A 25,503-nucleotide genomic window follows, 5' to 3' on the forward strand; every position below is an offset into this window, starting at 1 on the left:
TTTTTTCCCTCAACTGTTAGTTCTTTGTGTTGAGGAAAACTGGCAGCCAGCCGCCTCACTTTTCATTTTCCCAGCAGAATCAAATCTCACCGCTGCAACAGCAAACAACAGCTTCAAGGACACGCTGTGCTCCTCTGGCCTGATCCCATCGAACCGCCTGCACCGGCTCCTCCTCTGACCCCATGTTTGTGTCACTTAACACAACCACGAATGTATGCACACATACACACACCCACGTGCATAAATCCATCCATCATATCGCCCCCGCCTGACAAATGTATCAAATAACATCACCAGGCATGCACACACACACACAGGTACATCCTTTGCCTCAGACCTGACACACTGTACACAAATCCGTCCCTCTTTTGCCACAGAGAATCCAGGGCCCGGCCGCGCCGCCGCATCACCCTGGGGAAGCGGTGTGTGTTTCTTCGAGCTGCTGGAGCAATCATGCAAGGCCCCCGTCCTAATCCCTGACACCCGTTAGCCATCCCCCCGAAGACAGACGGAGCGCTGACAGGGCCCTGCTGCCCCGCGTCTGGCGCTGCACCCAGCACCCGCTAAACGTCTTTATCAGCAGGACAGATGGACGGGAAGGGAAGCATATTCTCTCAGTCATCACCGAGGAGAGAGGGAGGCGGCGGCGAGAGAGACAGAAAGACAGACAGGCGCGGAGAAAGAGCAAAATTGAGGAAGGGAAAAAAAAAAAAAAAAAAAGAAAAGAGCCTGGCTGTCAGTCAGTTTGAATGACGGGAGTGATAAGGCCCATCATGGGCTTGTTATGAGGAGCGCCGGGAAATAGACCCAGTCAGACATGGTGTGGAATTAGCACGGCCGGAGGGAAGAGGAGCAACGAGGAGGAGAGGAGGAGGAAAGTGAACGAGGAGCGGAAACAAAGGTGGGACGGGGTTACCGGAGGTTGAAAGGCAGATGAGGTGGAATCAAAAAAAAGACAAACGAGGCAAAAAAGTTGCGAGTGTGAGCGATAACAACCCGGATGAAAGTTCAACAACATCCAGCATAAGTCACCTGGTACAGTGTGCACAAGGATCCCAGAGACAGGGCGCCTGAGACTAAGAGTAAATATATGTAGATAATATAACCCCAGCTGCACTTGGCAGATAAAATTCATCGAGACAAACATCCATCGTCGACACCGGAGCGTACATATCTGGCCTTTGAGATGACAGAACTACCATGGGATACCAAATCATTTTTTTTTTTTTTCCTTGTTTCCCCTTCTCATAAAAACAGGATTAGATCCTCGGTATAAAAATTAATCAGTTCAGAGCCCAATCCCCTAAAGAAGAAGAAGCTTCGGTAGCAGAATGTAATAAATTCCCCGCTACGAAAGAGAGTAAGTTAGCCTGAGATTAAAAAGAAGGGGTGGGAAAAAAAAAAGGAAAAGTTGAGAGATAGATTACAGTGAATCATCCATCCTCAAAAAGAACTTGCTGAGGTGAAAGGGAAGCAGTTTGACAGGCGGCGCGGCGAAGTCTTACACCCTTCAGGAAAGGAATTAGAAGTGTTTAAAAGAATAAACTGAGGGTGTGTTTAATTGACATTTTCAGCATTGTGTCAGTGATTACCGGCGATTAATAGAGAAAAAAGCAGCAAAACAGGGTTTTTAGTCTCATTCCAGGATTAAAATCTTGTATTTCTTAAAACAAGTGGAAAAAAAAAAATCAGCCAGTGGCACGAGATAAAAAAAATCATCACTCATTTTGAAAACGAATCAACCTCGCTCCAGAATTGCGTTGAATCAAGTGTCATTTTCTTGTTACGAGTGGCCTGGTCTGGTTTTTTTTTTGGTTTTTTTTTTGCATTTTTTTGCATTTTTTCTCACATTTTAAGATTTTGCAGTGCACGCCCCTGTCCAAAAAACGTCTTATGAGACTCTCTTTCACCTCCGGAGAGCGGCTTTAACCTGCAACTTCATTTCTAAAGTTGGAGGACGACATCTCCAAATCCTCCTGGATCGCTTTCAGAACCAAAATCTTCACGAGGAAGAGGAGGAAGCAGCCGGTCCCAGAGCCACACGGCAAAAAAAAAAACTCCACCCGAGCGAGTCATTTAGTCTAATATCAGCTGGTAAGATCTTGTTTTTCCAAAAACGGGCTGAAGGGAGGAGTAGAAATATGTTGAATCAAGGCAGAATTAGGCCGATCAGCCCACGAGCATCAAATGACACACGATTAAAGAAAATTCTGGAAATGTGTTGATGAGCATAAACAATTATCTCATGCTACTGGCAGATGTTTCCATATTTTTTATTTATGCATGTATTTTGTAAGAAAAAAAACAAGATTTTAAGCCCAAATCGGAGCCTAAATGACTTTTTAAGATGGAAACTTTTTTTTTTTTTTTTTTTTTTTTTGCAGTGCATTTATAGTTTGTGCATAAAGTGTGTTCCACCCTGCTCAAACCGTATTTATATGCTGAATATGATGATGCTTTTAGGCGTACTTTATGCCAAGATGCCGATCCGCGAAAATTACTTTGAAAGCAAACAGCAAAGCAACGGCGCAATCAGTATTGACGAGGCTCTGATTTATTATCGTCCTCGTTTATGTTCTGTCAACATGAGGATTCCTCAAAGAAAGTGTCAACTTATAGAAACTACCTATAGGACCTTTGATAGATCTTAACAGGAAAACATCTCTGGAACATCCATTTTGCTCTCTCTCTCTGTATCTTTTTATCTTTTAAAGCACTCCTCACTCTCCTCATCTTTTCATCCTCCTTATTTCTATCTCTCCCTGCTTGAGTTCAGCTCACAAGCTGGAAGAAGACGGGCTTTTATCGCTTACATCTGGTCTGCAGGAGGTGGTTTCTTCAGAAAAAACAAAAAAACAAACAAAACAAAAAAAAAAACAGTCTTCTGAAGCGAGTGACTTTGGAAAAGTTCTGTTGAGAGAAACGGTCTTCGTTGAGGATTTAGCTGAATAATTTATAATGTGAAATAGCTGCTTGAGAGCTGTCGCAGATGCAAGCTCATGAGCAGGCGCACATGCTAGGATCCATCGGCAGAGACACACACACACACACACACACACACACAGGATATATGACTTGGCGGTGGTCATTTGGGAGGTCATAGATGATTCATGGGCGGGATGGAGGCAGTCGGGGAGAGTGGAAGATAAAGGGTTCATCCGAGGAGCTTAGCGCCTTCAAACACTTGTTTTTTAAAAGCTCCATTTCTCCACGCGGTTAAACGGACCTCCTCCCCCGTGAGGAATGAGAACATTAACCGGGACACGGACGGGGTGCACTCTGCGCGGCCCCGCCGAGCACTCCGAGCGGCAACATTTCCAGCCCTGGCGCCGCTTCTTACAAGCTCCCCCGCTGACACCCCAATGCATCATGGGAGGGCTGCAGGGCGGCAGGCGATGTTTGGCCGGGGAAAAAGGGTGAGCTGTCTCAAACCCCGACGATGGCTGTGGGCGTTTCCATTAAGAACCACACAACTCAGCGTTTCGAGCGGCGCTCCCGGCCCTCCCCGCGCCTCCGGGCTGAAGGAGCACCTCATGTTTTTATTTTCTATTTTTTTTTTTTAACCTTTTTCCTCACCTCCAGAGGGGAGAGAGAGAGACGCCGATGAAAAAACAGCCGGGATGGCAGCTTTTGACAAATTCATCATGAGTTGGCACAAACAAGCAATAGGTGCGATTTAGCGCGCGCTATTTTTTATTTCCTCTGTGTGTACAGTTTTCTTCTGTAGCGTGACTGGCGGGCATTGGTTTAGTCTGTTTGCTTTACACTAATGCCTTAAGGCACTGCTGACTAAACAAACCAACGCCATCGTCGAAGAACTCCCACTCTCGCTCGCAGATTCCCTTATCTCGCCGGTGCACCCACATCACCTCGCTGCCAGGATGTGTTGTTTATTACATGACACATATGTGCTTTATATGCACACACAAACACACACACACACATGCGCGTACACACACGCTGCGGTCTACGCTGAGCTTTTCTTTTTGCAGCCAGTGACAAAATTAAACTTTTATGTGGGGAAGCAGAGGTCACACCGCTGTGGATAAGCCCTTGAGTGGGTGAAAACACACGTGTACATGAATGTGCGTGGGTGTGTGAGCATGTGTGCATGTAGGAGAATCATCCTCATCGCCGCGGTTGTGTGTGTGTGTGTGTGTGTGTGTGTGAGCTTGCAGTGACAGACGCTGGATGAGGATTTTTTTTTTCTCTTTCTCTCTGCAGAGTCTGTGTGTGATGAAGAGGTGATGGTATGAAACCGGGCGGACGGAAATCGCGAAATGTCTGCAATGTGGCCGAGAAATTCAACAGGCGCCACATCTGCAGACTAATGGCTTCCACATTACTGTAAAGAGAGACCATAAAAGGTGGAATTTCTCATCATTTTTTTTGTCATTTTTATAGAAATAATTGCTTTAAAAAAATCCCAGTAATACCGCCAGCAGAATTACTTAATGAAAGAATTCCTGGTAATTTAATGCTCCGGTCTGTCAGCCAATCGGGGGCCGTCGAAATGTAATCTGTCACGTCAGCTGTTTGTCAAACACCGGTTCTTGGCGGTAAAATGTCCAAACGGATGTATTTATCTGATGCAAAGAAACACCACAAGGAAACTTGGGGTTTTAAGGGTCTGAGCTTTGTATTAGCTTTGTAAGTAACTATGGTCGATGGTTTATTAGTTTACAATATTTTAATGATTGTATATTTGTTTGTCCAGGGACTGAGGGTGGAAATTAACTTTAGGGCTATAGCCTTGTACAGTGCATCTCTCCCTTTTGGGTTAATGTCCTCTGTACCTTGTCCCTGTTTTCAAAAATAAAAATCAAATCAAATCAATTCAAGTGGAGTTTGGGCACTTTTTGGGCATTTTTCCACTTTAATCACCGTCTGCAAGCAGGACAGTGACCCGGGCTTGCTGGAATGTATTACTTTGGAAAATACAACTTCCTAAAACTCCATTTTAAAACTGATATTGGCTTTTAGGAACTCTCCGATCTTGGTGGATGATGAAGATTGTCCTCAAGATCAATGTTAAATAATAAAAAAAAAAACAATAAAATAAATAAATAAATAAATCCTTGTTTTTAACTGGGTTTACCATCCCTTTTCTGTCAAAGTCTGTGCTGAGAGCAGTAAACATAAAGGATAGTTTCGGTATTGTGCAGCCAAGGCTCTATTAAACTGTTGATTTCCATCATTTCCATTCGTACATCGCACAGTCTAGCCGCTTGCTTTCGTGAGCACAAACGTGCCGCTCTTCTCCGGCGTCCCGCTAACCTTCAACACAGCTGCAATCATAGTCAAGCCCCTCAAAAAATCATCACAAATAGACGTTTTGAAAAGTGCAAACTTTGAGTCCAATCAAATACGTCTTGAAATTGCTCACAGGAAAAAAACAAAAAAGGTGCGCCATGCTTTGGAACTGATTTCATTTAGCATTTACGACAATATGATAATAAATTGCCCTGGAAGTTATGTAGTACCAACATTCCTGCTCCAGCCATGCAAATAAAACAGCAGTTGTTCAAAACTTGTTATGAATAAATACAAAAATCAAGTAGACACATGTGACTGCTCCGTGACTTACCTGTTTAAAAAAAAAAAAGGACTTTTAAAAAGTTTTCTGGGAGGCTGAAAATGATTGTTGAAGGCTAGAAAGAATGATTTGTTTCTTGTTACCAAAGGTAGCGGTGAGTTTGTGCTATGTATGTATACAAATAATGAGAATCCACATTTTAACATGGCCTGGGTTGGAAAAATACTGACCCTAAACATACCAGATTTTTGGAGTGGCCTTATTATGCATATTTCAGAATAACACGGCTAAACAAGCGCTCCAAACTGAAAACCCAGTGCCTCCACAAATCCCCAAATTTAGTCGAGCAGGTGGGTGGCTTTGTGCTCAGAGAGCTTGTCCTTCAGCCGAGAGCGCCCGGGTTCAGGCTCCTGTGCAGGCAAGCATCTGCGCCGCTGCAGTGTCCTTGAACAAGACGGCGAATCCCCACCAGCTCCAGAGGCGCCAGCGTGCGGCCGCTCCTGACCTCTGATCTCACACAAAAAGACGGGAAGTCCCAGCACGGCGAGTGGAAAACACGCCGGTCAAAAGAAGAGAGAGAGAGAGAGAGAGAGAGAGAGGAAAGCGGTGTTTCTCACCAGCGGATGCGTGAACTCGGGGGCGTGGTCGTTCTTGTCCGTGATGGTGATGGTGGCCGTGGCCGTCCCTTTGAGGCCCACTTCACTTCCTGCCATGTCTTTGGCCACGATCTCCAGCTCGTACGTCGTGGTGGGTAGAGTCTGCAGAACAAGGAAAAACACCGGTTTGAATATGAGCATCTATAAGCACAGCATCTTATTTGTTTTATATATGCAGTGTTAATGTAATGTTTTATATTCTTGTTATGTATGATCTTTACTTGCTTTTAAGCACATTGAGTTTACGCCTGCCATATGAAATGTGCTATATAAATAAATTTGACTTGACTTGACTATAAAGGCAGGAAACGGACAGTGTGGCATGCAGGGTCGCCCTTAAGAAACAAAAATATATTGCAGTATATTGGAAAATATCACGTGATATATTAGATAATACATTTCCATATATGGGAACCAGTCTTTTTATTTTCCAATATACTGCAATATCTGCAATGTGCAATTACTTATGTATTATCCCATATATTAAAATATATCGATGCAATAATATAAATATATTGCATTATATATGTTTCGCCAATATATTATTCCATGTATTGCTAAGACATTTTCAAATACATAATATATACATTTATTGTAATTCCATATATTAAATGTAATATATTGTAATATATTTCATGTAATATATTGGTAAATACATTTTCTTTCCATAAGGGTCAAGGTGCCAGCAGCGCAAGCCTGAGGGCAAATGCACCCCACCCACACACACACACACACACAACTGCAGCATAACACAATTATATGACGCGGAAAGGGAGGCGCTCAAAGAGTCGCACCGAGGCGTCCCCAGTGATTAGCATTAGTTAGAGAATATTAGAGAAGACTATTTGAGAGGACAATCATGGAACAGTCGTCTTTAGATGAACGATTAGCGCCGAGTGATTAAATTAATCCACTTCATTGCCACGTTTTACATTTCTATAGACCGTCCATCAAAGCTTCAGCATGCTCCTAATAGGCCATTAGAGACTTAAACCTAAAGTTAAATATAGAGACAAGTGGCTGTGAAGTCACCTCTCCCATGCGCGCACACACACACACACACACACACACACACACACACACACACACACACAAATTAGCCATACACTGCAAAACATATCCACCTTAACAAGTGATTTAGTCTCAAAAATCAAATTATTCTTCAAAAATGTTCGAAAAAAAAAACAAAAAAACAAAAGCTGATGGGATGAGATGATAATCCCACTTGTTTGTAATGTTAATCAACTTGTTTCGCGGATCTAATTTGTTTTGTTCTGCCTTGTTTCAACACACTTGCTCCGAGAACAGTTCCTGAAAAAAGTGACACTCCATTGGAAATGAGTGGGATTATCTTATTCCAGTGGCAGATTTTTTCACTTTATGTCAGAAAAACAAAACTTTAACCACTTCCTATGAAACCATGACTTGATAAGACAGATTTTTTTGCAGTGCGTGTTAAAACCCTGAAGAAAGTTGAACACGTACATCAAATCATATACAGCATGTACGCATCGAACAGACAGGAAAGAGAAAGAGAGAAAGGGGGAGAGATGCGAGATGGCATTTTCTCTGAAGGTATGCAGCACAAGGATCAAAGTATCAGCTTTCTACACACAGTTTACGCTCATCCATTTTGAAGAATCCTGAGGGCCAAAAGCTGGTTTTTAAAACGCATCTCCCACAATGCTCGGGGGCAGAGAAGATCAAGGTTTCTGGGCCCTGCCTGAAAAGACGAGCTTTTTCCTCCGCATAAACTGGAAACTCGCAGCTCTTATCCGGCGGGCCTCCAGATACATGTTTTTGAAAACCCGTGACCTTTACAATGCTATTAGAGGCACGTTGGGTTTGTACAAATCTTCGTTTTTTTTTTTTATTTATTTTGCTTTTGTAGCTGATTTGGTTTTGGGCTAAGGTAAATGAACCACTTGAAGAGATGAAAATCAAAGCGGCGCTCGACCCAGATGGCGCTTTGTTCTTAACACACAACCTAACAAATAAGCCTCCACGTTCTGCGCAGCGCGGGCGGAGGAGGAGGAGCCGTCCTTGATTAAAATGTTTCACCCCGAACCTGAAATGCAAACCTCCAAAAAAAAATTGCACATATAATCCTTTTCTTACGCAGACATCGTCTCTCCGACAGTTTCCCTTTGGAGAGAAACGGTCCAGCCGTACAGCGAGAGGACCGCATTTATAATGATCACAGCAGCCGTAATTATTTGTTGCAGTAATTCAGGCTTAATAATAACGTCGACTCCGGTGTATAAATAACAGGAGGCAGTGGCTGGCAAAGGCAACATTTATTTACCCTCTGCAGTGTTTTCTCCCTGCTGGGGGTGTTAACTGTCACATGCTTAATAAACTTCATCCATCTGTCTCACTAGAAAATGCTGCTGGAGCTTTCTCCTGCGCCGGAGACTCACCTCTGCTCTCCGTGCATGCATCTCCTCTCATCAGCCCCTAATACGAAACACACAGGAAGGAGCATTTGAGCACACACACACACACACACAGGAATACACACCTGCATGCACCAAGAGGAATATATGCCCTGCCATTCAGCAGATTTGGCACAAAAGTCTCCACTTTTCTTCTATGAGGCAAAAAAAACGACTTTTCCTGACAATCTAGGCGCTAATCACATGGATGTTTTAATCAAATGGAAATCTAAAAATTATGAAATCCACTATTACACAGTATAGAGGTTTATAGAAGTGACTTTCAATGTGTACGGGTGTCACCGAAAGGCCGCGAGCAGTACATCAGAGCCGCGCTGGAATGCGTCTGAAAAGCCTGTGGGAGTAGCGTTCGCGGGCCAGATGATGTTCTGCGTGTCACCATTCACCGCTCAAGATATTTATTTCAGCGCGGCTGCTTTTTTCTGTGCACTCCTTTCAAAAACTCCTCGTGGAGTCATCCTGCTGGCTTCATCTCAAGTTCCGTAATAAGCCAAGATGTGTCACTTTAGCGGCACGAAACGATTTAATTTGATTTAATTTTGCAAACAGTAAGTCAGGGATCTTTGCTTTTTTTTTTTTTTTTTTTTACGTGGGCTCCCCTCCTTCATGCTGGAGAGATAATTCGACCAGTGCAGCCGTTGCTATGTTTTCGGTGATTTGATCTAATTGTTTGGCCGTGTGCTTAATTTGCTGAGATGCTCGGCGCTCGTGCGAAGATGGCGTGCGAAGCTAGACGTAAGTGTTTCTACACTCCGTCATTTCTGCGGTGTTATTTCCTCTGACAGGGAGGCCGGCTGCTGACACGAGATCACATGACCCCAGCGCCACCTCTGCAAAACCCCCTGCTGTGGTCGATACCCAACCGAGCAGCAGTGGCACTCGTCTGTGTGCACATGCGATGTCTTTATGTCTGTGTCTGTGTGTGTGTGTGTGTGTGTGTGTGTGCTATTCTAGGTTCTAGGGTTCTATTCTCGTCTGCTCTCGTCACTGATGGCCCTCTGTTCGATTTCAGGTGAGGCGGGCCGAGGGGAAGCCAAACGGTCGATGTCTAGACGCCCTCAGACTGGTTTTAATTACCACTTGAGCCACCGAGAGGAGCTCTTCATTGAACCTGTTAGAGCCCAGAGAAAACCTGATGTGTGAACTCGGATGCACCAACCACGGTTTCATCCTGAAATAGACACATTCTTCAAAAAAAAAAAAAAAAAAACACTACACCTGGTCATTCATGCCTCAACTTTTGCTCAGCTGGAGTGATTAGTGAACGCAACTGTCAAGAGTTATAGGATTCAGAGGTTGGAGACTGCACAATGACGTGTGTGTGTGTGTGTGTGTGTGTGTGTGTGTAGCTGGTGCACCCAGCTAAAACTAAGAAAACAAGGCCAACGTTGAAAATAATGTAAATAAATAATCCGTTAATGCCGACTGTGACTTCTTATTTCCGGCCAAAACTTTATATTTTACACAATATTTTGCCATGAATCCACAACCTGACTGTCTTTCTTGTTTTCACATTAAGTAATTATTCAAAAACCAAAAATAAAAAAGACCAAGTTGTGAATGCATGTGCCTCGTTTGCAGGCATGAACTCACTGGATAAAATCACCTCACTCTGAGCTGCTTTGATTCGATTCTCTCCTTTTGTTATGACTGACAGAACTACAACAAACAATCAGGAGTATATTAAATTTAGACTAAATTGAATTAGATTTGACAGCTCAATTAATTCAACAGAAAAAAAAAAGTTGACAGTCTAGTTGATTACCAAAGTAACTGTTGACGCTGCGAAGGGCTAACACTAGAGATGCGAATGTTCGCCCAAACCGAGGAAATCTCGCGAGATGCCCGTCGCTTGTATCATGGAACGAGATTTCCATAATGCAACACACACACACACACACACTCTGGAGGAACAGGTGGCGGTATTGAAAGACAAACGCTGGTTGCAGAAGAAGAAGAAGGAGAGGCACGGTCTGGCATTCAGCTGCAGCTGCAGTCCAAATCATTTCCAACCAACCTTTCCTTTCCATTCCAAATGAAGTAAAGAGAAAGAACAAAAGTGCTCCAACGCTTTTGACTGCCAGTTGCACTTTCCTGGCGACTTCATCTGCCCGGGATATTATCCAGCCCGGAGGCGCGTTCTGTCTCCTTTGGTAAAACTCGCTCCCCGTTCGAGCAGCTTCCCCAGAGGAGGCGGTGAGGAGAGAGAGCGACAGTGAACAGGTGTTTCTATCAGTAGTTTGTCACACATAGCGGGTGACAGGGGTGTCCCTCACAACCGGCTCCTGCTCCATCAAACACCGCGCAGACAGATGGTGCTCCACGGACCCGTGAGTTTAGGAAACTCGCATTCGCACGTGAATAGACACACACAAACACGCTCACGCACACCGATACGCAGACACACTTTTGCCCTCCAGCTGGAGAGGAGCAGGGCTGTGGGATACCTGCAGTCTCAGTGGTGTCTAAACACATTGAGCGTCGCCTCCTCTGGTGACTGACAACGTCTTAATGAGGATTTCCTGAGTCTCAACTCAATTATAAACTCCCTGGCAGTACCTGGCCGAGGAGCGATTTTCACACTCACTTTGGGCTACAGTTACGTCAGACGGGAATTTTACCCGCAGGTGTTGGAAAACTTCTGGCACAGTGTAGTTTGAGATTCACCCTAGTCATTTATAACCTATTGGAAACATAAAACGTAAAAAGCAAATATGCATTAGCTTATCAGTCCAATCCAATCCAATCCACTTTATTTATATAGCACAATTTTAACAAACACAAGGTTTTCCAAAGTGCTGCACAGCAAGATAAAACACCACAAAATAACACAACAAAAGCAGAATAAAAAGGTAAAAAACACAATAGGATAGCACGATAAAATAAGATAAGATCAATTAAAATAAAATCAGATAAAGTAAAATAATAATAGTAATAATAATAATAATAATAATAATAATAATGAAATAATAAAACAAAATAGGATACAATAAATAAAATATATTAAAATATGAAAATAAAATAATAAAATAAAATAAAATAAAATAATAATATAATTATAATTTTAATAGAATAAAATAATGTAAAATGCACTGCCCGCACAGCATAAAAGAAAAAAACATGCACACATAAAATCATAAATCATAAAATCATAAATCCTACATGGTATCAAAAGCTAAAGAAAAGAAGTGGGTTTTAAGAAGGGTTTTAAGTGCGATATAGAAAAAAAAAACACACAATCTCAGGTTTTGCAATTACTTTTTTTGTTTCTTACTGGCGCATGAAAAAAAAAATTGTTTCCCACAAATTGCTTTTGAAAGTTGTACTAAACTATAAGCAACATTTTGTCAGATGGATGGCAGCGTGAGCGCCAGGCTGCCGCGCCGACCTGCCCCGCTGTGAAACATAATATAGTGGTAGTCATCCTTGAAATGCTTCCCCATGCATCTGCTCTGCATTTATCCTTAATCAAATGTTGTGAAGTACAATGGGATACAAAACCCAAGCGTCTCCGTCAGCTGGTTCTCGAAAAATCCCTCTCGGGAGCAGAGCGGGAGTTTGCTGCCGCATGTATAGTGCACACAAGATGATGCCAACTTGATCTTGATCAAATAGTATAATGTGCATGTTATTGAATATCAATTACGCTCATTCAGTCTCATATTCAGTGTCTGAAAAATAGATCCGCCAGTGGGATGAGATAATCCCACTTGTTTCCAATGCGAATCAGCTTGTTTCCAGAATTTTTCCTCAAATCGGTTGTCATTTCCTTGAGATACCAGCGGGCTGATCTGCCTCATTTCTGGTTTCAACACATTTAAACATGAAACATATCAAACTGAAATGGATTCAAGTACCTCATCCCACTGGCAGACTTTTTTTTTCACTTGCTTTTCCAAAAAAAAAAAAAAAAAAAACAAGATTTTAAGACTGATCATGGGACTGAATGACCTGTAAAGACGGAGCTTTTTGCCGCGTGAAAGACATCATTACCCATCAAATCAGACTCAGAGTCTGAAGCGTCGAGATTCAGTCTGATTTTTCGCGAGCTTTTTGAATAATGGAGGAACTCCGATTCACATCAAAGTGACAGAAATCACCATAACCACTTACAGAGCAGCTCGGCCTCATTCCAGCGTGCAGTATAATTTTCTTTGCAAAACTTAAATATGGAGGAAATACAAAATAATAATAAAAAAAAAAAAAACAGGGAGCCACAAATGATTTCACTGAGTGATTGCGTTCGTGAAAGCCGACGCGAAACCGAACAAAGCGCTAATGAAGTCGAGCGCCTCGAATGATGTGACAGGCCTTGTTTTCGGAGACATCTGATCCGAGAGTGACATTTCAGACAGTCCCATTCTGCCTTTGAAAAGGATTTCATCCCGGTCCCTGGAGCCGGGGCTCATCCCCGGCACAAAGCAAGGAGAAAGCAGAGGACGGGAGTTAAGAGTGAGGAGAGGAGAGGGATAAAGTGAAGACCTCTGAGGGAAGGAAAGGAGCAGGATGAGAGGAGAAAAAAGAGAGCAGCCTACATCTCAGACAGCACATTAACTCCTGAATAGGTGTGATATTATAATCAAATTGGCGGTGGGCTCTTTGTTCTCGCCTGGCCCTTCACCAGTGCCAGCTCTCAGCACCAAACCACTGGCTATTCTTCAGGCTTCTTTTCAGCGCTCAGAGAAATGATGACAGACATAAAAAGGCTTAGAAAAAATCCAACTGGAGTAATATGAAAAGCCACCTGTGACACTCTTTCTACAAGAGCAACATTATTCCTGTCACCTTTATACCTTCATCTGCTGTCTATCTTTCTTCCCTTTCCCTTTTTCTCACTGGTGCACCGCTTTTTGTCGTCTGGTAATATTCCAGGTTTTTTTTTTTTTTTTTTTTTTTTTTTTTTCCCTGTCAGGTGTCTGAAGTCTGAAGTCTCTGCTTCACTGTCCTTGGCAAAGAAAAGACAGTTGCATTATGTGACTACAATGTTTGGAGCCTTTTGAATTGTGTCTCTTTCTCCTCCTTTAATCATATCCCATTCACTCCTGTCTTCTACACTTGTCCTTTGTCTGAACCGCCGGCCGCCGGCCCCTGTCTGACGCTGATGTTTTTGCTAAAGGGCCCCACAGACTAGCGGTGCGAGCGGAGACGCCATTATCTGTATCTGTTCAGCCGACGAAATGATCTGCCTCTCTCTGTATATTCAGGCAGAAACGCAGAAGTGGGCCTGGTTTAGTCATCTTAAACTGGGCAAATGCTGTATTTTCAAACATGATTTTCACTGTCAGTGCAATTGTTGTGTCTTCAAAGCATCAAATTGACTCAATATTGACATAATTAGTCATAAAATATCTTTCCACACCCTCATACTGTGGTCTACTTTACATATCTCTCTTTTCATTTTTATTTTTAACTTAAATAATTGATAGGAACTGTCAACCTGCCCTGCAGCAGAGAAGGTATGCCTGACCAATCAGAGTTCGTCATAGTGTGTTATATCTAGGCTTTCTCACACACACAACCACCACACACACACACAGTCATGTTTCCATCGCTATTACAGTGACTTACATTCATTTCCTGGAGACTTAGCCTAACCTTAACCCTAACTCTAACTCTAACTTTAACCTTAACCTTAACCTTAACCTTAAATTAACCCTGAAGTCAGCTTACCCTTAAATCAAGTCTTCACCCTAAAAATAATGATTTCCTCTAAAGGGACGTGCTTTTTGTCCCATAAAAAAGCCTGTTTTGGTGGTAACACAGGAGTTTGATTTCACTAACTAGTCGTGTCATTTTGTTTGACTGAAAGGTGATCGTCATGCTCTGCAGTCGGCCTCACTGAGTCACGGCACAGCAGGCAGCCGGCCGAGCGCCGACGGGTCCCGGCTGCCGCTCAGGGAAACTCTCACATGGAGGAGGAGGGGGCGTCAAGTGAGACAAAAGCCTTAAACCCCCACTGACTGACACCGCTGACTTTTTCTTCCTGAATCTGAATAATAACAAGCAACTTTGGCTAAAAGCAACATCGGTCTCCATCTCACTATTATCTCATATCTCATTATTACATTATTCTGATTCATATACATCCCTGCAACAGACTATATAGTTTCTCCGATTGGGGTCCACTGCCACCAAAGACGGGCCGGGTCAAACTTCTGATAGTTTCAAGTGAAATTGGAGCCTACAGTCGGACAAAGTGACTTCTGCTACGACTTACAAAGCAACCAACTGGAGCGTGGCACAGAATGACACACGATACACACCGTCATGTGATACCGAAGCTGGAAATCTGTGTGAAAATCAAAGTTCATGGGCTTAAAGAAACAAATTTCTTGCTGGATTGAGAACTCCTCGCCTCGCATGTGGGTGTATCTCGATGAGAAGTGGCGGTGCAAACCTGAAGTGGTGCAGTCCGACACGTCTGGTGAGGAGATCTCGGGAGTTTGCTGCTGTTGCGTAGTTCGCAGCCATGTTATTAACGCGTTAGGTTGACGTTTCAAAGCATTTACTTGACAAAAGGTAACGTTGATCAAGATCAACGCATCAGAGCTCAAACATGCATCATCTGGGAAAACCTGCAATATTATAAATTAAACATTTGTTTTCATAAAAGAGTTTGCCACTGAACACTTTATTGCAAGCGACTCCATTCATCACTGTGACACTATGATTAATTTAAGGTGGCCTGAGATTGTTGTCCAAATTTTAAAAAGTCTTTTGGGCCATATTTGATAAGTAGCCTCAGCTGTATGTGTAGCCGACTATATTTTCTGAGTGGCTTGTATCTTGTCAAGCCATAATTTCAAAGTAGTGCATTTTGAGAGAGCGAGTCGTGGTAAACAGCGGCTCTTCCACAAGCAAAAGACCATCAGGCTGAAAACTCTGGAGCAACTGCAGCTTCGGTCCGGCCAAACTGTTTGAACAGAGCAGCGTGAAAATAACGAGCCAAGGCTAATTTCTTTCTTAATCAGAATCAGAATCAGAAATACTTTATTGATCCACCGAGGGCAAATTGGGTCATCTTCAGAATCTTCCCGTCACTGTGGACCTTCTGGTTTGCTTTTTTTTTTTTTTTTTTATTAACCCTCCTGTTATGTTCACATTTTTGAACATCCTTTATGTTTGGAGTCAATTTGACCCCTGCAGTTTAAACTTTCACAAAATTATTATAACTAAAATTGTTACCAAAGTGTATTTGTCAAGTACTTGATGTTTCTTTGTTGATTACCTAAATAGCCCTTTAAATAAAACATAACTCCCCACCACCCCTACTTATACATCCAGTATTCCTATTACGCGACAATGGAAAAATATTCAAATCACCATAAAATCTCACTGATTGATCTAAAATTGGAAAGAAATATTAATTTTTGGTGTTTTAATGGCTTTATATTATTTCTAAGTACAGATTTTTGTTATTTATAACCAATGCGTTACAAAGTGTGTACAGGACATTGAAAACATATCATCATGTCAATTTCATGTTTATCCAGTAGTGCCCATTACATTAGGAACACTCATTAAATATGAAGCAAAAAAAATGATGTTAATCATTTATTTAGAGACGTTAAACATTGGCTGGGGTCAAATTGACCCCAAACATAATAGGAGGGTTAAATCTCCATATTTTTTTTTTTTTTATTATTATTAACAACTCAACTACTGCCGCCTCTTCCAAAAAAAATCTCCATAATTTATTCTCTTATTTCATGGTAAAATCTTGTTTTTCTTTGAACATGATAATAATAATAAAAAAAAAAAATCTGCCAGTAGGATGAGATAATCCCACTGGTTTCACATGCTAATCAGCTTGTTTCCAGAATCTTTTTCGAATCAAGTGTGATTTCCCTGATCCCAGTGGGCTGATGCGCCTTATTCTGCCTCGATTCAACAGATTTCTACTTGTTCCCAGAATGATTCCTACAACTGGAGCTGCACTGCAAACAAGTGGGATCATCTCATCCCACTTGTTTTGAGAACAAGATGTTAAGACTGAACAGGATATTAATTGCTGAAACTGAGATTTTTTTTTTTTGCAGTGAATGTTTAGCAGGTCACATGAGTTGACATGAGTTGACATGAGGTGACATGAGGCCATGCAAAGCAGTCAGACGCTGTTAATTCTCTCAGGTCGGCTTGGTGTGTGTGTGCCTGGCCTGCCGTTATTTATGATTCTTCAGGACTCAAGGACACAAATGACCTGTTTTCTGTCAGCAGAGACAGCAGAAAAAAAAATCATGATTGATGTTCCCGATTAAATTATATCAAACCACTAATCTCTTTTTTTTCCTTTCACCTCTTCGGCATTAGATGTCCCTGTCCTTTAGCCAAATGCTCAGAGCTTTCAGTGAGGGGCGGGGTGGGCGGTTGGAGGGGTGACGGGGGCACAAGGTGGGCAGCGCAGTGCACAGCCCGCCAGGCCACGCCGTCCCGTCTGCAGCTGCTGTTTGTGGGAGAGCCTCAGTAGGAAGCAGATCACAGATCAGCTCCTGGAAAACCAATACAACAAACACCGAGCTGGGATCAATGGGAAACCTCACCCTCCAGGCAAGAGTCTGTGGATATGCTACCTTTATCTTGAATGATTCATTTTAATTAATTAATGCAATGATGCTTAACTCTTAGATGCAGAAGTGAGTCACAAATGAGCTGGGTTGGTTGTATTTTTATTTATTTATTTATTTATTTTGCAATGAAAATATTTTCTCTTTTCATATTCTAAAAATATAAAAAAGAAATAAATAAATAAACTAATTTATTAGTCTTTGAAAATGGCAGTTGATTGTAACTGAGACCGAAATAAACTGTCATCATCATCAAAAAAAAAAAAAAAAGTATTCCTTAAAATCTAGTTTTTGATCCTGTCCCATTGAAAATTTTTAACTTTTTTTTTTTTTTTTTTTTGACATTTTAAGAAAATAGAAGTTGTGTATTACTACCCCAAGTTTCCATAAGTTGGTTAAAAATGACTCGTATGCATTTCCTATAGTCTCACATCTGATCCCTATTAAGTATAAAGTCTGTTTACTGTTGAGCACACCTCAGATGTCACTTATCATGACTATTTCACTCATTATTGTTTTATATAATATTATATTTCATCATATGAAATCAATATTATTGATATTACATACATATTTTTTACAGCATGAACTCTTTTGTGGTGATAACAGTTGATAACAATTGCATAGCACGGCCCATTTATCACCATAGGTTGTACAATTTTTTTTTTTTTTTAATCATCAGATCAACGTTTCTCCACCAGCCAGCTAACACCATGCAGCTAAGCCAGCTTGTTAGCAACAGGAACAGTAGCAGCTTTTTTTGTCTGGTCTTCTTCAAAGCAGTTTGCCAACATTATTTTAGGTTGAGGTTGCGTTTTGTCGACAGATCAGAGGGACAAGAGAGAGGCAGATGCAGAGGCTGCTGGCCCGGGACACTTTAGATTTCCATACGGCCACTAAGCTGCAGTGTGAGCACATAATTAGTTTGGAAACCCATATAGAAGGTGGGAAAGTGTGTTTGATTTGATGGTAAGTGAACCTGTTATCCACTAATTAAATACACTTTACAACGTGTCACAGATGTGGGTCGTTTTTGACCCAGTAACGGAGGAGTGGGGGGTCCAATCACTGGTGCATCTACGAGTGAAAAACGCAGACGATCACATGTTCAAGTCCAAAACTTCTCTCTCCTCCTGTCGCTCTGACGTCTCCGCACCGCTTCTCCTCGCCGCCGGCTCTCAGCCTCTCGCCCTCACCGTGCGCCTACGTGGACATGTGATTAATTACCTTGACAGTCCTTAATTACAAAAAAGATGACAGCCACGTGAGGCCCTTATCTGGGCCACCGCAACCCACGCAAGTGATCCGTTCCTTTCATCAGCCTCTTAAGCACAGTTAGCATTCACTGACTGGGGAGAGAGTGCGACACGCAGGAGAGTGACGCGTTGATAAGAGTGTTTAATAACGCTTTCCTACCCCCTCCCTTCTCTGTTTTTTCCTCTTCTATGTTCACAGGCATAATATATTAAGATTACATTATGAATGAGTGTTTAAGGTTGAATGAGAGAGGAATGAGAGAGGAATGAGAGAGGAGAAGGAAACTCACCAACCTGTCTAATAAAATGAAAAAAAAAAAACTGTCTTTCCTGCATTAAAGGAAGATTATAAAAAAAGATAAATCACAAGTGACAGCTAAGCCAGATACACTTTTCGATTTTGGCACTGAGTCTTAAAAGTGATCAGACACTGACAGAAAATACCATTTAACTGTTCACTTCCACCTTGCCCCTGTAGCTTTAGATTTAAGTCTTTTTTTTTTTTTTTTTTTTTAATTTCCTTGGGTTTTGCGGTGCAGTGGAAGTGAACGGTGCTGCTTTAGGTAGGCTGAAAATTGCATATTATCCAGACGCCAATACACTTAGTGCAACATAAAAGGAGCTAATCAAGCGTAGAGGTTAGTGACTACAAAGACGCTTTGATCATGACAGCTCACACTAACCACTACCTTTGTACAAAAAAAATGTTCAAAAAAAAAAAAAAAAAAACAGTTTTTACTTTTAAAATACCTTATAATGACAGTGGCTATGCACTCGCCGGGCAGCCGTCATCGCTGTCATCAGGCAGTGATTATTAATTTAATTTTCAGGTAAATTTACAAATAAAACGAATGCACACTTGGAGCAGTGACCTCCAGTGACACCTGTTTGGTTTGCATGTCGTGTTTGAAGTGAAAAGCTGCAAAAGTAAGAAGGGATTCATCTGTTGCATTACTGAGTGGGCAGCAAAGTAGCAAAATGACTTTTCTGATAGGAAAATAAAGGTGGAGGAGGGAGCGGTGCTTTGTTAAAACCTGATTTAACTATTTATTCATCATTTTAGTTGATCGACTAAAGCCGAGCTGCCACGCGACGCATACCTCGACCTGTTTCACGACCATGTGTCCTTCCCTCCCCGCTGCCACGGCGCTTCAGAGAGGGCAATTAGTTTTCGCCGGGTCTGACTTGGATATGCCGTTTATTATTTTAGGGATTATGCCTACAGGAGACGGTGAGTATTAATGCAAAGGGTCACTGATTATGTAATACTCAAAGGTGTCCATTCCCACTCAAAACAAAAAGTCATTTACTTTGTGCAATCATTAATCTTTTGTATGTATTGGCGTCTGCAGACTTTAAATGAATGCAAGCACATTCTGCACAAAGCATTACTTATATATTATATTATTACTTTTTTTTTTTTTTTTTTAAATAAATTTCCCTCATATTTTCATGTCCTTCGGCTTTGTTGTATGTGCCATATTTCTGTGCTGAGGTCGTTTGCGGGGAGGATTACACCTGGGGTGCGACGGTTTAATAAACCATCAAAGTTTATTTTCAGCAAATAGATTTGACAAATAAGCACAATATTAACCTCACAAGGTTACACGGGCCGCTAAGAGGTATTGGAATTCACAGGCTATTGCCTTGACTTCAGCCTCCATTATTTATAACCCATCTCGTTGCATATAAATGAGAGAGCCACTAATCAACCTTAAAAACGAGCCCGGTTGAACCAGCCTTGATGCTTAACAGACTGATACTGTATTCGGCTACCATATGAGGCCAATGATGATTAATGACATATATATTTCAGAATGCAGACAAGCCGTCAAAGTCAGGCTGTGTTCATTAAATACTTTGAATCCCTATGCCGAGTCCCACTTGTGTAATCCATCTTTGATTCGGCAGTTAAACATCTGCCAATTTACAATATTTTCCCCCCAACGGACTCGCCGGTTAATCTAGATAGTGCGCACAACTGCAACGCACACCATGAAGAGGAGGGGGGGAAAAGACACAGATTTAATAAGGCATTGTGTCAGGATTACACTGTGTGTATAACAACACTAGCTGATCTACGTATGCGGTAAATACTGCTTTGGGAGAATATGGACTTGACAAGCACAACTGTCAGGAAAGCGTGATTCCCGTTCTTCACAAAAGAGAACAAAATGAGTAGATCAAAGGATTCAGCTGGAGAGAACCTCTCCAAAGCAGAGTGCCATTCAATGTGTGTTCAAGTAAAACAAGTCCCAATTTTCCCCCAGGGCTGACGCTCAAGAGGGCTGTCAAGCAGGCTCGGCACTTCTTTATTTCTCTCTCTTCATCTTTCCTCCTCGTTTCTGCACGCTCGTGTTTATGTCTCCCATAAGCATTTGTTACGGCGAGGACATGTTTCTCCCCCTCAGGTACTGTTTTGTGGGCTCTTGTTGGTTTACAGTCTCAAAAGTTTGTCCCGGTGGTAAACAGGATGTTGCGAGGAAGGACCAAGGCAATGTTTGGGGAGTTTTTACTTTGAAATTCTTAAAAAGTGCAAAATGTGCAATACTTAAAAAAAAAAAAAAAAAAAGTGCAAGAATGTACAATATGACAAAAGTTGTTGACATTACTGGACTGGAGGCGGCATACGCTTTCCTAACTGCTTTGTCAGGCTCACCTTGCTGGCGCCGGATGCGATTTCAGAGCAGCTTGAACCCTTTAAAGGGCCTGCATGGATTCAGCGGGCTGGCAGAAATGCTCTAAAGGGATAACGGTACATGCTGCATGGACACAATCTCACAGAGCTCGCAGATTTTGAAACGGCACCGCCATCGTGTGCAGCAGTATGTTCCTCCTCTTAAACCCAGATCTGTTTCACATCCCAGAGCTGCTGCACCGGGTTAAGATCTGGGGATTTTGCAGGCCGCTGCAGTAAAACTAAATTCAGTGTCATGCTCGCTGAATCATCTTGAGACTGTGCGCTGTAAAGCTGCGTGACATGATGCATCATCCTGCTGTGAGTTCTCATTTGATACAGGCTGGACAGGCCTGGTCAGCTACAATGTTCAGATGCACAAGTGACATTCAAACGATGCTCCAAGTGTGTGCCAAGAGGTACACCTGAACCTCAATGCTGATTGGTTGTGCAGTATAAACAGATCTACCTGAACATGACACTGGATCAGGTGTGCGAGTAAAAATGGAGTAAAAACTTGCAGAACAGGGTTGGGAAACACCGCAAACACCAGGGGTAGATCTATGGATTCATGTCGCTCGCAACAGAAACCATGATTCATCTGTCAAAACTGTATTTTCCACTCATATGATCCATCAATTTTGGTGGTAATGTGCCTAATTTAGCCGCATCTTCTTCCTCTTGCTGACAGAGGGTGGAGCCAGCATGATCCTCTGCTGCTGAAGCTCATCAACTTCATCATTCAAAGAGTTAAAATGTAAGATGCCCCTCTTTACACACTGCAAAAATCTACTATAAGTCATTTCATATAGCATTGAGTATTCAAAACTAAATTTTAAAATATGTAAAAAAAAAAAAAATCTGCTTCTGAGGTGAGATAATCTGTGTCATTTCCAAGGTAAATAATTTTTTTTGTCTTGATTTGCCTTGTTCTGCCTTGTTTCAGTATATTTATACTTATTCCCAGAAAAAAAAACCCAAAAAAAACAAGTGAAACTCCATTAGAAACAAGGGGGATTATCTCATCCCACTGGCAGATTATTCACTTGTTTCAAGAAAAACAAGATTATAAATGACTTTTCCAGATGAAATTTGTTGCAGTATTAACATAATTGCAGCGCGCCGCTTCTTGCCATCCTCGTCTGACCCCTGCCACCGGCGAGGCGTTTTCACCCTCGGGGGGCGGCGGTCTGACTGAGTGTTTTGTCACCCCCGTAAAACTCTAAACAACAGTGCGGCTGTTTTTTTTTTATTTTTGTTTTTTGAGACGCCGGAGCCGGCGTGTCTGGCACCGGCGATCATGCCATCTTCAAAGTGACTTAAATCATGCGTGGTTAAACAGTAACTGAACGTCTCGGCTCCGTCTGCGTGCTTTATTTAGACGTGAGTCATTGTCTGGAGGAGGGCTGAGCCGCAGCTAAGAAAAAAAAAAAAAAAAAAAAAAAAAAAAAAAAAAAAAAAAAGAGGCCACTGAGTGTATTGTAGTGACTGTGATGTGAGATACAGGGCAGATTAGATCGCTTCACACACTCTTAGGTGACACTGCACCAACAGAAATGATTGTTTTACGGGTGATTGATTGTGCAAATCAAACTGCGATGACGAAGAAGAGAAAAACTACAATTGCATCCCCCCTCTCTCCTCTCTCTCCTCTCTCTCTCTCTCTCTCTCACCGCCTCGCCGCTCCTGCGTCTTCCTTCTTTGGCTGTTGCAGTGTACATATTGATTGGGGAATTGCATTGCGGCGTTGACCATATTTATCCCGCCTCATCAGGCCAATTAGTAGCGGGATGATAAGCTGCCGCAGCACCAGTGTCCCCCAGCACTCTCTGATGAGTGTGGGGGTAATTGGGGTCAAGGTTGGGTTTAAGGCTGCGGTGAGTTGGAGCAGAAAGCGAGAGCCGGGGCTAATCTAATCAGGTGCATCATCAGACCACAGCCTAATCGCCATCAATTACCCACCAGTTAGATGTATATTGGGAGCTGAAATAGCACCCCATTACTATGAACCCCCCCACGCTAAGAGAGGAAGAGAATGTGTGTGTGTGTAGTTAAGTGTGTGAGTGTCTTTCTGTGTGCCTGTGAGTGTGAGAGAGTGTTTGAGTTAAGTGCAATCATCATCCCCGCGCCTGCCACCATCAGAGCTATCAAAGGCCCATCTGGGAAGCACGCACGCGCGCGCCGGTGTGTGTGCGTGTGTGCGCGTGTTTCGCGACAGCAGCTACAGATCCTCCACTGAAGAGCCCAGGTGTTCCTGTTTAAGTGTTAATTAGATTAGTGCAGATCAAACGGGGGTGGCGTGCGCCGGGGAGCGTAGGTGGCGGGGCCATCCCACCGGGGTGCCGGGTCCAAATATTCCTCCTCACCCACCAATTAGGATGAATTAATCATGCGCCGGACTCGTTTGATTGGCTGCCCCCGAAGCTGCGTGGGCGTCCGTTCGGAGAGTGTGCAGATTTCAGGTGAAGAGCGGGGAGTTTCGGTGGAAACAGGACAATGACTTTGTGGTTTTGGAAAGTAGGCGTTTCCGTAGGTACATTCGTGCACGTGTGCTGAGACGCGGTGAAGAGAATTTTCCATGTCCTTCAATCAAGAAATCAAACATCTAAAGCCAAGAAACAACATCCGCTGCAAAACTGGACAGACACAAGTGAGATTTATAGATCGATACATTAATTAAGTATCAAAAGTGCCTGACTTGGACAAAACCGATGTTAAGTATCGGCATCATGAGAAGGACGTTAAAACAACTCTGGGAACGACTAAAACATGCAGCTTTTTTTTTTTTTTTTTTGGCTGATCCTCAGTACTTCCAAATAAAGCTCATAAAATCTCAGAGATCAGAGCGAAATGGAAGGATAACACTTTATTCTCCGTGCGCTGCAAAAAAAAAAAAAAAAAAAAAAAAAAAATCTTAGTCATTTAGTCTCATCGTCACTGTTAAAATCTGGGTTTCCATCTGCCCGTGTAGTTTCTGGCATTATTCTGAGAATAAGTAAATATGCAGTGTGTTGAATGAAGGCAGAATAAGGCAGACCAGCCCACCAGGATCAATAAAGTGACCCTTGATTAAAAAAAATCTGGAAACAAGTCGGTGAGTGTTGAAAAGTGATTTTACCACAAAATAGCAGACTCAATGACTACATATTACTTTTTTTTTTGCATAGTAGCAATGGGGTGATGATCCATGTAAGTTAAAAATATATGTAAAAAGTCATTTTTTTCCCTTCTATCCTTACATGGCAGACGCTTTGAATTGAAAAGATTAGATTCTTGCTGCTCCTTTTATGTTTTATGGCTCGCTGTAGCTGTATTGGCCGGCATGCAGAAAACGCCACGCAGAGTGTACAGTACAAAGATAATTGAACTGAGTCCATCAGGAATCCTTCAGGCAAAAAAAAAAAACCCTGTGCATTATATCTACAACACACACAGCCGGTCTCTGCGGTGTGCCTCATCCTTTATCCACGTCCACACATTTTATCCCCGGCCAAACAAACCTGACCAACTGCGGGTGTGCTTCCACAGAGCGGCGAGTGAGGACCAGAGTCCAGGAAGAAGCACATCAGCGGTGGCACACATCAATGCCGCATCAGGTAGCGGCTATTGATGTGGATTTGTGTGTTGTTCACAACAGGGAACGGGAGCAGATGTTTAAAGGCGTGCGCGTCGCTGAGACTGCACGCACGCCTGCCAGTGGCTTGGGTATGTCAGTTTTTATTTGTATATGTATTTATGTTGGACTGCTTTGTGATGTTAGAGCAGCTTGTGTTTGTCTCTTTCCCCAGGAAACCCTCGGTACAAAAACATTCCCAGTGTGGCAGAGCCGCCCAGCGCAAATCACAGCAGCTTCTTCTTCATGGCAGTGTCACTGCTAGGCCAGGCCTGCTGAGTCCTGCAGCATGAACACACTCCACACACCCCTGGACTAACAAGCTGTGGTGTAAAGGGGACTACAAGTCGCTACTCAAGAAGAAATACTGTTGCTGATATTTTACTAACAGCAAGCAGAAGCACTGCAGTGAAAATCTGCTTAAGTAAAAGTAAGAAGTAGCTCATTTAAAATGTACTGGGAATAAAAATGACTGAGTTACTTTTTTAGAAATGTGTCCGGTATCTTTTCTTTACATTTATAAAAGGGTGAGAGTACAGGGTTCAAACTAGATGCTTTTAAAGGTGCATTGAGCAAAATTACAGAGGGCTAATTGAAATGAAGACCCTCCAGACTCAACTAACAAATCTGGAATAAGCTCATACTATGACACCCGAGTCTCAGGCCAACTCACTGATATTTCCCCCCCTTTTTTCCCCACACACTTATTCCACCTTTATGATTAGTTGTAAATCTGGAAATGACA

At 42.5% G+C, this 25,503-nt stretch overlaps 1 protein-coding gene and 1 long non-coding RNA gene across 2 annotated transcripts in view; one reads left to right on the plus strand and one right to left on the minus strand.

Moving 5' to 3' along the window:
• Positions 1 to 25,503, minus strand: part of cdh13 (cadherin 13, H-cadherin (heart)) — a 278,706-nt gene that overhangs the window by 96,899 nt on the left and 156,304 nt on the right. The window contains exon 8 of the mRNA XM_030054250.1: positions 6,154 to 6,294. Coding sequence (XP_029910110.1) covers positions 6,154 to 6,294 — 141 coding nt within the window. The remainder of the gene's footprint in view (positions 1 to 6,153; positions 6,295 to 25,503) is intronic.
• On the plus strand, positions 23,615 to 25,231 carry LOC115361191 (uncharacterized). Its single transcript, XR_003928396.1, has 3 exons — positions 23,615 to 23,795; positions 24,674 to 24,850; positions 24,934 to 25,231. It is a non-coding gene; the product is annotated as an uncharacterized LOC115361191 (long non-coding RNA).

The sequence above is a fragment of the Myripristis murdjan genome, chromosome 6, assembly GCF_902150065.1.
Source record: "Myripristis murdjan chromosome 6, fMyrMur1.1, whole genome shotgun sequence".
Taxonomy (NCBI): domain Eukaryota; kingdom Metazoa; phylum Chordata; class Actinopteri; order Holocentriformes; family Holocentridae; genus Myripristis; species Myripristis murdjan.